This window comes from Scyliorhinus canicula, chromosome 1 (assembly GCF_902713615.1).
Source record: "Scyliorhinus canicula chromosome 1, sScyCan1.1, whole genome shotgun sequence".
In the NCBI taxonomy this organism is placed as follows: Eukaryota; Metazoa; Chordata; class Chondrichthyes; order Carcharhiniformes; family Scyliorhinidae; genus Scyliorhinus; species Scyliorhinus canicula.
In genome coordinates, this window is record NC_052146.1 from 35,698,257 (window position 1) to 35,713,246 (window position 14,990).

General features: G+C 51.2%; 1 protein-coding gene across 2 annotated transcripts in view; it reads right to left on the minus strand.

The window, feature by feature from the left end:
* Positions 1-14,990, minus strand: part of emid1 (EMI domain containing 1) — a 441,840-nt gene that overhangs the window by 86,504 nt on the left and 340,346 nt on the right. For both annotated transcript variants that reach the window (XM_038783630.1, XM_038783542.1), the window contains exon 6: positions 8,830-8,901. In XM_038783630.1, the coding sequence (XP_038639558.1) occupies positions 8,830-8,901 (72 nt within the window). The remainder of the gene's footprint in view (positions 1-8,829; positions 8,902-14,990) is intronic.

A 14,990-nucleotide genomic window follows, 5' to 3' on the forward strand; every position in this document is an offset into this window, starting at 1 on the left:
ACTCTAAGGGAGTTTGCACATTCTCCCCGTGTTTGCGTGGGTTTCGCCCCCACAACCCAAAAGATGTGCAGGCTAGGTGAATTGACCACGCTAAATTGCCCCTTAATTGGGAAAATGAATTGGGGACTCTAAATTTAAAAAAAATTTAATACTCTAAGATAGTATGATGGATAAGTCACTCAAGCCTGAGCGACTGAACCTGGACTCAGAGGCAGCCAACGCCACCACGATCTTCCAGCATTGACTAAGCTGTTTCAAGGCCGACCTCGACTCTTCCACTGACGCCGTCTCAGGGGAGCACAAGCTTCGGGTCCCCAATGCCCAGGTGAGCCACTGAATATTTACCCTCATCAGAGACGCGGCCACGTACGACGAGGCGATTACACTCCTCAAAGGACATTACGTGAGGGCGGTAAACGAGGTGTATGCCCGGCATCTCCTCGCCATGAGGCGTCAGCGCCCAGGAGAATCTTTGGCCGAGTTCCTGTGTGACCTGCGGGTACTCTCCCGGAATTGTAACTGCCAGGCAGTAACGGCAGTTCAACATACCGAGCTCCTGATCCGGGATGCCTATGTGGCCGGCGTTAGGTCTGACTACATCTGTCTGCGCCTGCTCGAAGGGGGTACCCTCGACCTAAACGACACGGTATGGCTCACGAACTCCCTGGAAGTGGCCTTCCAGAATATGATGCCTTCATGCCCGACCACGCGGCATTCTCGTGGGCATCCTGGGCGCAGCCATCACCCGATCCGGGGGTGTCACAAGCCTGTGCTGCGCGGCAGCATGCCAACTCCAGGGGGCCGTCCTGCTACTTCTGCGGCCAGTGTCAGCACTCCAGACAACGCTGCCCAGCTCGGAACGCGACCTGCAGCGAGTGCGGTAAGAAGGGCCACTTTGCAAAAGTCTGCCAGGCCCGGCCTAAAACGTCCAAATCCCGCCGCGTGGTATCTTGCCTGTCGGGACCGTCCCCTTCTAATGCGTCATCCGCCTCGTTCGACCCGTGGAGTCCCCCATCTCCAAAGCGACCCGCCTCGTGCGACCCGTGGAGTCTGCCATCGTGTTCGCCATCTCCGACACGACCCGCCACGTGCGACTCATCGGGGCAGCCATCTTGGCCACCACCTTCTACGTGACCCGCCACGTGTGACTCGTGGGGGGTACCATCTTGGGTGCCATCTTCGACGCCACCTGCCGCGTGGTATCTTGCCTGTCGGGACCGCCCCCTTCTAATGCGTCATCCGCCTCGTTCGATCCGTGGAGTCCGCCATCTTGTTCGCCATCTCCAAAGCGACTCGCCTTGTGCGACCTGTGAAGTCCGCCATCTTGTTCGCCATCTCCGACACGACCCGCCAGGTGCGACTCGTGGGGGCCGCCATCTTGAACGCCACCCGCTACCAGCGACCAGACCAGCCACCTTCCGCAGCTCACCTCTGGCACCCTCGACCAGTCCCGGCCCCGTCATCTCAAGAACTCCATGATGACCGTCCGGATCAACGGGCACGAGAAGACCTGCTTATTCGACTCTGGGAGCACGGACAGCTTCGTCCATCCGGATAGAGTAAGGCGCTGCTCCCTCCGAATTTTTTCTGCGTCCCAGACAATCTCCCTGGCTTCCGGATCACACTCTGTTGAGGTCCGGGGTACTGTGTCGCAGCTCTTGCGATATGTGGCGTAGAGTACGTTAACTTTAAACTCTACGTCCTCCCCTATCTCTGCGCTCCCGTTTTATTAGGCCTAGACTTCCAATGCCATCTCCGAAGCCTGACCTTAAAGCTCGGTGGACCCCTGCCCCCTCTCACCGTCTGCAGCCTCGCAACCTTAAGGTCGCCCCATCCCTGCTCTTCGCTAACCTCACCCCGGACTGTAAGCCCGTCGCCACCAGGAGCAGACGATGCAATGCCCGGGACAAGGCCTTTATCAGGTCGGGGGTCCAGCGACTCCTGTGGGAAGGGATCACAGAGGCTAGTACCAGCCCAAGTGGTGGTCGTCAAGACTGGGGAGAAGCTCCGGATGGTCGTTGACGACAGTCAGACGATCAACTGGTAGACGCAGCTCGATGCGTACCCACTCCCCTGCATATCTGACATGGTCAACCAGATTGCGCAGTACCGAGTCTTCTCCACGGTACACTTGAAGCCCGCATACCACCAGATCTCTATCCGCCCGGAGAACCGCCAATACACTGCCTTCGAGGCAGATGGGCGCCTCTACCACTTCCTCAGGGTCCCCTTCGGCGTCACCAATGGGGTCTCGGTCTTCCAACGGGAGATGGGCCGACTGGTTGACCAGTATGGGGTGCGGTCCACGTTCCCGTATCTGGATAATGTCACCATCTGCGGCTATGACCAGCAGGACCATGACGCTAACCTCCAGCTTTTCCTTCACACTGCCAAGCTCCTTAATCTTACGTATAATAAGGCGAAGTGCGTTTTCCGCATGACCTGCTTAGCCATTCTCGGCTACGTTGTGGAAAACGGAGTCCTAGGGCCCGATCCCCACCGCATGCGCCCCCTCCTGCAACTTCCCCTTCCCCACTGCCCCAAGGCCCTGAAGAGATGCCTGGGGTTCTTCTCGTACTATGCCCAGTGGGTCCCCAACTATGCGGACAAGACCCGTCCACTCATCAAATCCACTATTTTTCCCGTCGGCTGAGGCCTGCCTAGCCTTTAACTGCATCAAGGCAGACATTGCCAAGGCCACGATGCACACTGTGGACGAGTCCATCCCATTCCAGGTGGAGAGCGATGCGTATGATTTTGCCCTGGGCGCTACCCTCAATTAGGCAGGCTGAGCCGTGGCCTTCTTTTCCCGTACCCGCCAGGGCTCCGAAATTCGACATTCCACGTCGAGAAAGAGGCCCAAGCCATTGTGGAAGCTGTGAGACATTGGAGGCATTACCTGGCTGGCAGGTGATTCACTCTCCTCACTGACTAACGGTCGGTAGCCTTCACGTTCAATAATACACAGCAGGGCAAGTTCAAGAATTACAAGATTCTGAGGTGGAGGATCAAACTCTCCACCTACAATTACGGCATCTTGTATCGTCCTGGGAAGCTCAATGAGCCCCCAGATGCCCTGTCCCGTAGTACAATAGGCCGACATCGAGCCCTCCACAATGACCTGTGACCCGGGGGTCACCCGTTTCTTTCACTTTGTCAAGGCCGCAACCTGCCTTACTCCATTGAGGAGGTCAGGACCATGACCAGGGATTGCTAGGTCTGCGCGGAGTGCAAACTGCACTTCTATCGGTCAGACAGAGCGCACCTGGTGAAGGCTTCCTGCCCCTTTGAGCGCCTTAGTATCGACTTCAAAGGGCCTCTCCCCTCCACCGACCGTAACGTGTACTTCCTCAACATCATTGATGAGTACTCCCGTTTCCCCTTTGCCATCCCATGCCCTGACATGACCTCGGCCACTATCATCAAGGCCCTGCACAGCCTCTTCACCTTGTTCGGTTTCCCCACCTACATCCACAGCGATTAGGGCTCTTCGTCCATGAGTGATGAGCTGCGTCAGTTCCCGCTCAGCAAGGGCATCACCTCAAGCAGGACTACCAGCTACAACCCCCGGGGAAACGGACAGGTGGAGAGGGAGACCGCGACGGTCTGGAAGGCCGTCCTCCTGGCCCTACGGTTTAGAAGTCTCCCAGTCTCCCGCTGGCAGGAGGTCCTTCCCAATGCGCTCCACTCTATCTCCACTCCACTCCACTTGGGGGCAGCACGGTAGCATGGTGGTTAGCATAAATGCTTCACAGCTCCAGGGTCCCAGGTTCGATTCCCGGCTGGGTCACTGTCTGTGCGGAGTCTGCACGTCCTCCCCGTGTGTGCGTGGGTTTCCTCCGGGTGCTCCGGTTTCCTCCCACAGTCCAAAGATGTGCGGGTTAGGTGGATTGGCCATGCTAAATTGCCCTTAGTGTCCTAAAAAGTAAGGTTAATGGGGGGGGGGGGGGGGGGGGGGGGGGTTGTTGGGTTACTGGTATAGGATGGATACGTTGGCTTGTAGGGTGATCATTGCTCGGCACAACATCGAGGGACGAAGGGCCTGTTCTGTGCTGTACTGTTCTATGTTCTATCTGGTTGCTTCTGTGTACTGCCACCAACAAGACTCCTTACGAGCGTATGTTTGCCTTCCCCAGGAAGTCCACCTCAGGGGTCTCGCTCCCGGCCTGGCTGACAGCCACAGGGCCTGTCCTCCTCCGGAAGCATGTGAGGAACCACAAAACCGATCCCCTGGTTGAGTGGGTTATGCTTCTCCACGATAACTCACAATATGCCTACGTGGCACATCAGGGCGGGCGGCAGGACACAGTCTCCCTCCGGGACCTGGCACCCGCTGGTTCCCCACCCAACCCTCCACCGTCTACATCCATTACCATCGCCCCCGCGCCTACACCGTCTCCCTCTCTGTCGACGCTTCCGGAAGAAAAGAAGAGGACAACAGGCTCCCGTTGTCGCAGGTCTCAACACCAGTGCCTACACCACAGCCGGGACTGAGGAGATCACGGTGGACGGTTAAAGCTCCTGATAGACTTAATCTATAAGTTTGCTTCACTACCGCTGGACTTTTTTTTAAACAGGGAGTAAATGTGGTGAACCACTGTTCTTGTGGTTCCACTGTTACTTACAGCTCTGTATATTCTCTGTTACTGTTTGTTCCATTGTTACTCACTGTGTTATATATTGTTCTTCCGTGGCTCCGCCCCGCTGGGTGTTCTTCTACAACTTGCCTCGTGTGTAATTGATGGTGCATCAGTGACCCAGAGCCGGGATCGAACCTGGGACTTCGGCGCTGTGAGGCAGCGATGCTAACCACTGTGTCACCATGCTGCCCTTTCATCCAACTGAACTGACAATGTCCAGGAATCTGGATGATGTCAGGATATAATAGGTGACTGAGAAGTCCTCAACCACCTGTCTGGAGGATGATCGGTAATATAAGCATAATGTTGGACAGAGCTCAAAACAATCATACACCCTGGGGACTTTTCATTTCCACACACTATGAATCAGGATTTACTGCGATGTAGGATCTTAGAATGTGACAGCGGGGGAATTGGAGCCATCAAGTCAATGGTTAAATGCCACGCAAACCACCAAATCTCAGATTGGTGCTCATTCACGATATCCTTGAGTAAATCCCTGCTCCACCTTCCTTCATCCCACCATCGGTGCTCAAGCATTCAGCTGTCTTAACCCGTTATAACCCCCACGAGCACTATGGGGAAACAATCATTGATCTCCCTGTGCTTCCTCATGAGTTATTATAACCACTAAACTCTGGAATTCTTTCCCTAAATCTTTCAGGCAGTCCACCTTTAAGATGCCCAGAAAACCTACTTCTTTGGTTATACTCTTCTAATATCTCCTTCTTTGGCTCCCTATTAATTTTTTTAATTTATGTTCCTCATGAGGTTATTTAATATGTTAAAGACACTATATAAACACTAGTCATTCTTGGTATTTTTCAAGCAACTATCTTCCTCCCTTCCAAAAGAATTTATGCATTCTGCTTCAATAATGGCTTGTAGCAAAGAATTCCAAATTTCAACCATGATCTGTGTAAAGTTCCAATCTATCCTTTAATTCCTTTTGGGTTTAACTTTCTAGGGTTTACAGTGGAAAACTACCTAAGATTTCCAGCCTCTGCAGTATTTTGGTTTTATTTAAGGGCCACGATTCTCCGCTCCCCACGCCGGGGGGGGGGGGGGGGGGGGGGGGAGAATCGCGGGAGGGCCGGGCGAATCACGCTACGCCACCCTGGCATCCACCACGATTCTCCCACCCCACCCAAAATGGTGTGTCGCGTTTTGTGACACGCCGCTTGGAGAATTTTTCCCGCTAACCGGCGATTCTCCGGCCCGGTTCACGCCGGCGGCAACCACACCTGGTCGCTGCCGGCGTGAACATCGCGTGACAGGTAAGTGTGGGGCCTGTGGGGGGCGGAAAGAGGATCGAGCACCACGGGCGTGCTCGTGAGGTGACTGGCCCGCGATCGGTGCCCACCGATCGTCGGGCCGGCGTCTCTAAGAGACGCACTCTTTCCCCTCCGCCGCCCCGCAAGATCCTTGCGGGGCAGCGTAGGGGAAGACGGCAACCTGCGCATGTGCGGGTTGGAGCTGGCCAACCTGCGCATGCGCGGCTGACGACACTTAGGCGCCGCCGGCCACGTCATTCTCGGCGCGCCGCTTTGACACAAGCGTCAAGGCCCAGCGCCCGAGATTCGCGCCACGCCGCTCCTAGCCCCCCCGGGAGGAGAGAATAGGGGGCGAGGAGCAGCCTCCGATGCCGGAGTGAAACACTCCGGGCGGAATTCTCCGCAAGGCCCGCGCCGTTGTGAAACCCAGAGAGGTTCACGATTGCGTCGGAGGCCGTTCTTTGCCCCCTATTCCTCCCCCCGTCGGGGGGCTAGGAGGGCCGTGCCGTAAATCTCGGCCGAGGGGCCTTGTCGCTGGCGTCAAGGCCCGGCGTGCCGAGAATGACGCGGCCGGAGCACCTAATGACGTCAGCCGCGCAAGCACAGGTTGGCCGGCTCCAACCCGCGCATGCGGGGCTGACGTCACGACGGCTCAAACCTACGCATGCGCGGTTGCCGTCTTCCCCTCCGCTGTCCCGCAAGACGTGGCGGCTTGATCTTGCGGAGCAGCAGAGGGGAAAGAGTGTGTCACTTTGAGACGCCGGCCCGACGATCGGTGGGTACCAATCGCGGGCCAGTCCCCTCCCGAGCATGGCCGTGGTGCTCACTCCCCTCTCTGCCCCCCACAAGGCACAAAACAGCTTTTGGCGCCATGTTAATGCCGGCAGCGACCAAGTGTGGTTGCCGCCGGCATGAATCGGTCGGGAACGGCAGGCCGCTCGGCCCATCTGGGTCGGCGAATCGCAGGTCGCCGTGAAAAAACGGCGGCCCGCGATTCTCCGAGCGGCGTGTCGCAAAACGCGACACGCCATTTTGGGACGGGGTGGGAAAATTACAGGGGGTGCCAGAGCAGCCCTCCCGCGATTCTCCCACCCGGCCTGGGAGCGGAGCATCGCGCCCTCTGGGTTTCACTCCGGCGTCGGCAGTTAGTCTCCCTTTGGGAGAATTGCGCCCAAGGTTTTCTATTGTCGGTTCATTGAAAGACAGAACCGACGAACCTGCATTTTAATGTCACTTTTCATGATCAAGAGATGAACATCAGAGCTCAGGGCTGTAATGTTGTTTGATTGGGCTGATGTTGAATCTTTTTCTTTATAAATTTAGATTACCCAATTCATTTTTTCCAACTAAGGGGCAATTTAGAGTGGCCAATTCACCTAAGCTGCACATCTTTGGGTTGTGGGGGCGAAACCCACGCAAACACGGGGAGAATGTGCAAATTCCACACAGACAGTGACCCAGAGCCGGGATCGAACCTGGGACCTCGGTGCCGTGAGGCAGCAGGGCTAACCCACTGCACCACCGTGCTGCCCTGGCTGATGTTGAATCTTGAAATTGTAGTGTGAACAAACTACATTAGACTTTGCTTGGCAAACAAAGTTATTTGTGACTAACACTAAACTAACAAATTACTAAAATGCCTTAGATTAGTACAGTTGGAAATAATGATCTAACTAACTTACACTAAGATACTACAGAGCTGCTCTAATATGTGACTGCTACAAACTCCTTACTAACACCTTCTCCTGGAACACATGGGGCTGGATTCTCCGTCCCACAGCACCAGGTTTCTGGTTCAGCAGGCCTGCAGGATGCTCCATTACGCCAGCTGGCCAATGGTATTTCCCATTGTGGGGCAGCCCCACCCCGTCGGGAAACCCCCCCTCCCCCCGGCTGCCGGCAAAATGGAGCATCCCGACAGCGGAGAATCCAGCCCATGGTGTGTCTGGGTCACTTGTCTGCATACTCACACCACCTGGTGGTCAGATGCTGGAGCTACAACAGTTATACATATATTCTTATTTACACACAGATGACAATACAGATGACAATCTACTTATCATCACATGGTTCGTTCGGCGCCTCAAGCCTGCTCTGCTATTGTACAAGACCATGGCTAATCTGATTGTGGCCTCAACGCCACATTTCGCCTACACCCAATATTCCTTGAGTTGAATACGCAAAGGGCTGGTTTCAAGTGTGTGTCCTGGATACCTATTTTCTTCCAACACCAATATCGTAGGTGGCATACTTCAAGCTCAAAGGGAAAATGTTCTTCATGCCCACCATCTTGGCGGCTGTGGTGTTCCTTTAGTGAGTGAAATCAAGCATAGCACCATCCAATTTCTAGGCCAAAAATATTCACCCAGTTTAGGTTTTTTTCCTCTTACATTAATACTGTATCTCAGGCATCATTGTTGCCTTCGTACACTCTGGCTTGGCTTGGATGCATTTTCCCTGATTCTAGATGTTAATAGCAACTAGCCCTTTTCTCTAGATATCTATTACTACCATGTTGGGAACAAGCAAAGGTTAGATGACATTAATTGCTGCTGCTGCTCAGAGAATAAGCTTTATAAATCTCCAACCCCTCTGAAATTGATGAAGGAAAAATGGCAACCCAGAATAAGAGAGAGATAAAAAGTGGAAAATTAGGAAATGGAAAAAAACACAGAACAGGTGCAGAAACAAAGAACAAACAGCTTGAAATCTTGAAATGTAAAGAAAATGCAGCATCAAACAAATTACAAATTAAATAAAAAAGGAAAGCAGAAAGATTGCATTGATTTGAAGAGATTAGGAAAACAGTGCCAAGAAAATGTAAATCGAGTTTCAAAAGAATGAATCACCAGGACAAAGGTAAGTAGCATGAATTAATCATTTGAAAAAGAAGGCATGAGGTGTGATCTACTAACCTGGTGGTCCCATAGCTCCTTTTGTTCCTGGTATTCCAGATGAACCACGCATGCCTGGATCACCCCTTGGACCTGGAAGGGTTAATATGGGTAAAGACAACATTTTTAATAACAGACAACAGAAGGATGAAAAAGCTTCAGAGAATTAGAAAGCGATTAATACTTCACGGAAGCAATAAAAATGTCTACTTTATTTCAAAACAACACTGATCCTGCTAACGCAAGATGGCCATGCAAGATTGCCATCAATCCCTATCTGCACATGTGTACATATTCATGCATGCACAGACGCATCACAAGATGGCGTGCAAGATGGCCACTGATACTTGCCTGCGCATACACATTAACCAATTAACCAAACGTGTCAACAATGATGTAATTTGCAGAAGACACAGTGGGATGGGTTCTCCGATTCTGTGGCTAAGTACCGATGCTGGCATGGGAACTGTGGCGTTTTATGACAGCAAAATCGGCGGTGAACCCTCACTGATTCCGGGACTGGTAAGGGGCTAGCAGCGGCGCTGGGTAGAATTCACAGCTCCCGCGCCAACAATGGCCAGAGAATGGCTGGGTCCGTGGCCGCAGGTCGACCACGCGCGGACCTGACCTGCCAGATAGTTTCTCACTAGACCGCCCTCACCACCCTCGGACCACTCCCCACCAGTCCACCCCAATCCTCCCCGAAGCCCCCCAGCCAGCGGGACGCTCCACCCCCGACTGTGGCGGCGCTGGACACAGTTCACAGCCGCCACATGTGGTCACGAAAACTGAGAGCACAAGTGAACCGCGCCGTTGTGAACTCGGCCCGAGGAGGAGGGCCTTCAGGTAACGTCCTGAAGCTGTCTCAACGACGTGCAGCGTACTCCCCAATGGTGCCTTTTTGGAGGGGGCAGAGCATTTGAAAACAGGTGCCGCCCTGATTCGGTCGTAAAAAGGGGTTATCCGCCTGATCGGCGATTATGAAATTGGCGTCAACAAGCGGAGAATCTCGTCCAGTGCTTCTGGATCTTACTCGGATCCTGAAGCCGTTCACACAGTATCTGAGCCCCGTGATGTGTCTGTAGGCAGGACCCGGCCTCACTGCAGTTTCCAGAAATCGGGACAGACGGGGAGGGTGACAACCACAATTCCATTTGCAGCTCCGTGGCTTGATCCAGGTGACAGAAATGGATTAAAGGGAGGAGGCACTGGAGCAGGAGATACTGGAATGGGGGAAAGCTATGTTAAAGAATTATAAAGAAGCGCCTTCCCTTTAGCAAAACGTGTTAACTTGATGCTGCCAGTGCTGCAATGCATGCACCAGGTTGTATCACTGTGCATGCACCCTGCTGAACATTGTCCTGTGTAAAGATGCTGCTGTGCTAACTGCAAATTAGCATTAGCGGCAAAGGCAACCTTATTGGATTGCACATCGAGAAAGAAATGTAGGGCATGATTCTAAACCTCGTTGTGCAGTCACTTGAGCGCAACGTGGCCGGTGAATCCCGGGAGAGGTCTGCAGCGAGCCTCCCGACAGGTTCCGTGCCTCCCGGGATTCTCCGAAATCCCGCGCGGTATCGGAGTCAGAACCCATCTCAAATGGCCTTTTCCCCATATCATTTGATACCTTTGACTAAACAAACACCTATCAATCTCAGCTTTAAAATTAACGATTGATTTAGCATTAAATGTCATTTGCAGAGAGAAGAGAGGCTTCTGAACTTCTACGTCCTTTGCATGAAGTAGATTTTCTAGCAGTCTCTCCTGACCGACCTTAATCTCACTATAGCAATTGAAATTCATCTGTACTTGACCACTGATCAGCTGTAGCTCCATATAAATCACTGCTTTCTAGCGAAGTGGATTACGAGGAAAGGATAATAAAAGCCAGCAAGGTTAAAACTGTTAATGAGTTGGTAATCTTGAGTTCCCCCGGATGCCACGGGTTTAAAACTGTCCATAATGTTCAGAGGTCTGATATTTTCATGGGGCTTGCTGAAGATTTATGAATTCGGCAGTGAACAGATACAATCAGAGACAGCACTCAGCTGCAAGAAAATGATCCAAAACCGGCATATGGCCAGAGCTTGGAATTAATTTGCAAGGCAGCAGATGCAATAGATTTCTGGAATGTTCCCTTGGGCGACATATGACAAATTCTCAAAGGAAGAAAGTGAAATCTCCCGACCAACAATATAATGAATTATGCATTCGCACATTCTGAAATGTGTATAAATATTTATATATATATTAGAAATATATATATATATATATATATAGAGAGAGAGAGAGAGAGGGAAAATTATTAACACATATTGAAATCCATAAATCATTCACAATACAACCTTGATTGTTTACACCCCCGTTATCCACAAACATTTATCTCGGAGTTGAGGCAGATTCAGGATATTAGCACTAAAATTATGGGCTGGAAGGGCAGCACGGTGGCGCAGTGGGTTAGCCCTGCAGTCTCACGGCGCCGAGGTCCAAGGTTTGACCCCGGCTCTGGGTCACTGTCCATGTGGAGTTTGCACATTCTCCCCGTGTTTGCGTGGGTTTCACCCCCACAACCCAAAAGGATGTACAGGCTAGGTGGATTGAACACACTAAATTGCCTCTTAATTGGAAAAAATGAATTGGATACTCTAACTTTTAAAAAAAATTATGGGCTGGATTCCCCGGCCTTCCAGCCGCGTGTTACTCAACAGCAGGAGGCAGCACGCCATTGGCTGGCTCTGAGATTCTTTGCTACCGCTACTGTTGATGATTTACATTGAAGCCACACCACGTTGCGAGGGAACCGGCGGGCGGCGATGTGCTGCCGCCAGGGGGTCCACAGAATCCGGCCTATATCTTTATTGTGAATGGCCAGTGTCAGGGCATGACATTTAAAGGGGTCATTGAAATGTAGCCAAGGCTTTTCTGTCAGTTTTGTACCTGCAAATTGATCAAACACCTGCGGAACAGGACACTTGACAACCAATTCAGGCCACATTGAGTCATCAAAATGTCATGGCCTTAAAATAACTGATTCAGGGGCAGCATGGTGGTGCAGTGGTTAGCACTGCAGCCTCATGATGCCGAGGTCCCAGGTTCGATCCTGGCTCTGGGACATTGTCCATGCAGAGTTTGCACATTCTCCCCGTGCTGCATGGGTTTCGCCCCCACAACCCAAAGATATGCAAGGTAGGAGGATTGGTCATGCTAAATTGCCCCTTAATTGCAAAAAATGAATTGGGCACTCTATAATTTTTTTTAAAAATAAGTAAAAATAACCAATTCCAATTTCATGTCCCAGCCAATTCTCCAGCGATGTGGGGACTCTTGCTCTTGTGGAAACTTTGAACAGCTGGTCTACTTCACTGCCATGTACTGTGGCCTAAACCACTCTGAAAATGACTGCTCTTCCTGAACTTTGTCAACACACAGGTACCAAGAACAAAGAAAAGTACAGCACAGGAACAGGCCCTTTGGCCCTCCAAGCCTGTGCCGACCATGCTGCCCGTCTAAACTAAAATCTTCTGCACTTCCCAGGTCTGTATCCCTTTATTCCCATCCTACTCATGTATTTGTCAAGATGCCCCTTAAATGTCACTATCGTCCCTGCTTCGACCACCTCCTCCGGCAGCAAGTTCCAGGCACCCACTACCCCCTGTGTAAAAAAACTTGCCTCGTAGATCGCCTCTAAACCTTGCCCCTCGCACCTTAAACCTATGCCCCTAGTAATTGACATCCTTCTGGTAGTGTGGCGACCAGAATTGAACACTATACTCCAAGTGTGGCCTAACTAAGGTTCTATACATCTGCAACATGACTTGCCAATTTTTATACTCAATGCCCCGGCCAATGAAGGCAAGCATGCCGTATGCCTTCTTGACTACCTTCTCCACTTGCGTTGCCGCTTTCAGTGACCTGGGGACCTGTACACCTAGATCTCTCTGACGGTCAATGCTCTTGGGGATTCTGCCATTCACTGTATATTCCCCACCTGCATTAGACCTTTGTCTGGATTAAACTCCATTTGCCATATCTCTGCCTAAGTCTCCAAACGATCTAAATCCTGCTGTATCCTCTGACAGTCCTCATCGCTATCCGCAATTCCACCAACCTTTGTGTCATCCGCAAATTTACTAATCAGACCAGTTACAGTTTCCTCCAAATCATTTATATATACTACGAACAGCAAAGGTCCCAGCACTGATCCCTGTGGAACACCACTAGTCACAGCCCTCCAATCAGAAAAGCACCCTTCCATTGCTACTCTCTACCTTCTATAACTTAGCCAGTTCTGTATCCATCTTGCCAGCTCACCCCTGATCCCGTGTGACTTCACCTTTTGTACCAGTCTGCCATGACGGACCTTGTCAAAGGCCTTACTGAAGTTCATATAGACAACATCCACTGCCCTACCTGCATCAATCATCTTTGTGACCTCCTCGAAAAACTCTATCAAGTTAGTGAGACATAACCTCCCCTTCACAAAACCGTGCTGCCTCTCACTAATACATCCATTTGCTTCCAAATGGGAGTAGATCCTGTCTCGAAGAATTCTCTCCAGTAATTTCCCTACCACTGACATGAGGCTCACCGACCTGTCGCTGCCTGGATTATCCTTGCTACTCTTCTTAAACAAAGGAACAGTATTGGCTATTCTCCAGTCCTCCAGGACATCACCTGAAGACAGTGAGGATCCAAAGATTTCTGTCAAGGCCTCAGCAATTTCCTCTCTAGCCTCCTTCAGTATTCTGGGGTAGATCCCATCAGGCCCTGGGGATTTATCTACCTTAATATTTTTCAAGACGCCCAACACCTCATCTTTTTGGATCTCAATGTGATCCAGGCTATCTACATACCCTTTTCCAGACTCAATATCCGCCAATTCCTTCTCTTTGAATACTGATACAAAGTATTCATTTGGTACTCCACCCATTTCCTTTGGCTCCACACATAGATTCTCTCCCCTGTCCCTCAGTGGGCCAACCCTTTCCCTGGCTACCCTCTTGCTTTTTATCGACGTGTAAAAAGCCTTGGGATTTTCCTTAACCCTATTTGCCAATGTCTTTTTGTGACCCCTTTTAGCCCTCCTGACTCCTTGCTTAAGTTCTTTCCCACTTTCCTTATACTCCACACAGGCTTCGTCTGTTCCCAGCCTTCTAGCCCTGACAAATGCCTCCTTTTTCTTTTTGACGAGGCCTACAATATCTCTCGTCATACAAGATTCCCAAAATTTCCCGTATTTATCCTTCCTCCGCACAGGAACATGCCGGTCCTGAATTTCTTTCAACTGACATTTGAAAGCCTCCCACATGTCAGATGTTGATTTACCCTCAAACATTTGCCCCCAATCTCGGTTCTTCAGTTCCCGCCTAATATTGTTACAATTAGCCTTCCCCCAATTTAGCACATTCAACCTCGGACCACTCTTATCCTTGTTCACCAGCATTTTAAATCTTACTGAGTTGTGGTCACAGTTCCCGAAATGCTCCCCCACTGAAACTTCTACCACCTGGCCGGGCTCATTCCCCAATACCAGGTCCAGTATAGCCACTTCCCTAGTTGGACTATCTACATATTGTTTTAAGAAGCCCTCCTGGATGCTCCTTACAAACTCTGCCCCATCCAAGCCCCTAGCACTAAGTGAGTCCCAGTCAATACTGGGGAACTTAAAGTCTCCCATTGTCTACCATGATGACAAAATAGTTTGCTTTGACTTGGATGTCAATTGAGAGGCAATAAATCTTACAAAATAACCCTTACGTTTTTACAGTAGGAATTCAGCAGGATCCTAGGAAATGTTCTGGGTAATGCAGGGATCCTGGGAAACGTTCTCGGTATTGCAGCTTACAGTGTTCCAAATTACCAGTGCAGAGCCTACAATCCCACAAAAGAATACCCTCTTGATCTCGACTCTGCCGTGAAGGCCAGATGCTCTGCAGAACAGGGGAGGAATAACTGGAGGACAAATCACATTGGACCACTCTTCTTAGCGGTTAATACAAAAGCATGGTTGGTGGCACTCCCCTCTTATCTGGATACATTACACAAAATAAGAAGACAATGCAGGAATAGAAAATACAGGAAGGCTTCCGGTTGCGGCTATGACCAGCTAAGTCGCACGTTTGGCTGCTCCTGTTAGGAAGGTGTTTTCGGGCCGATTGGAGGGCCCCTAACGGCGCTGGAAC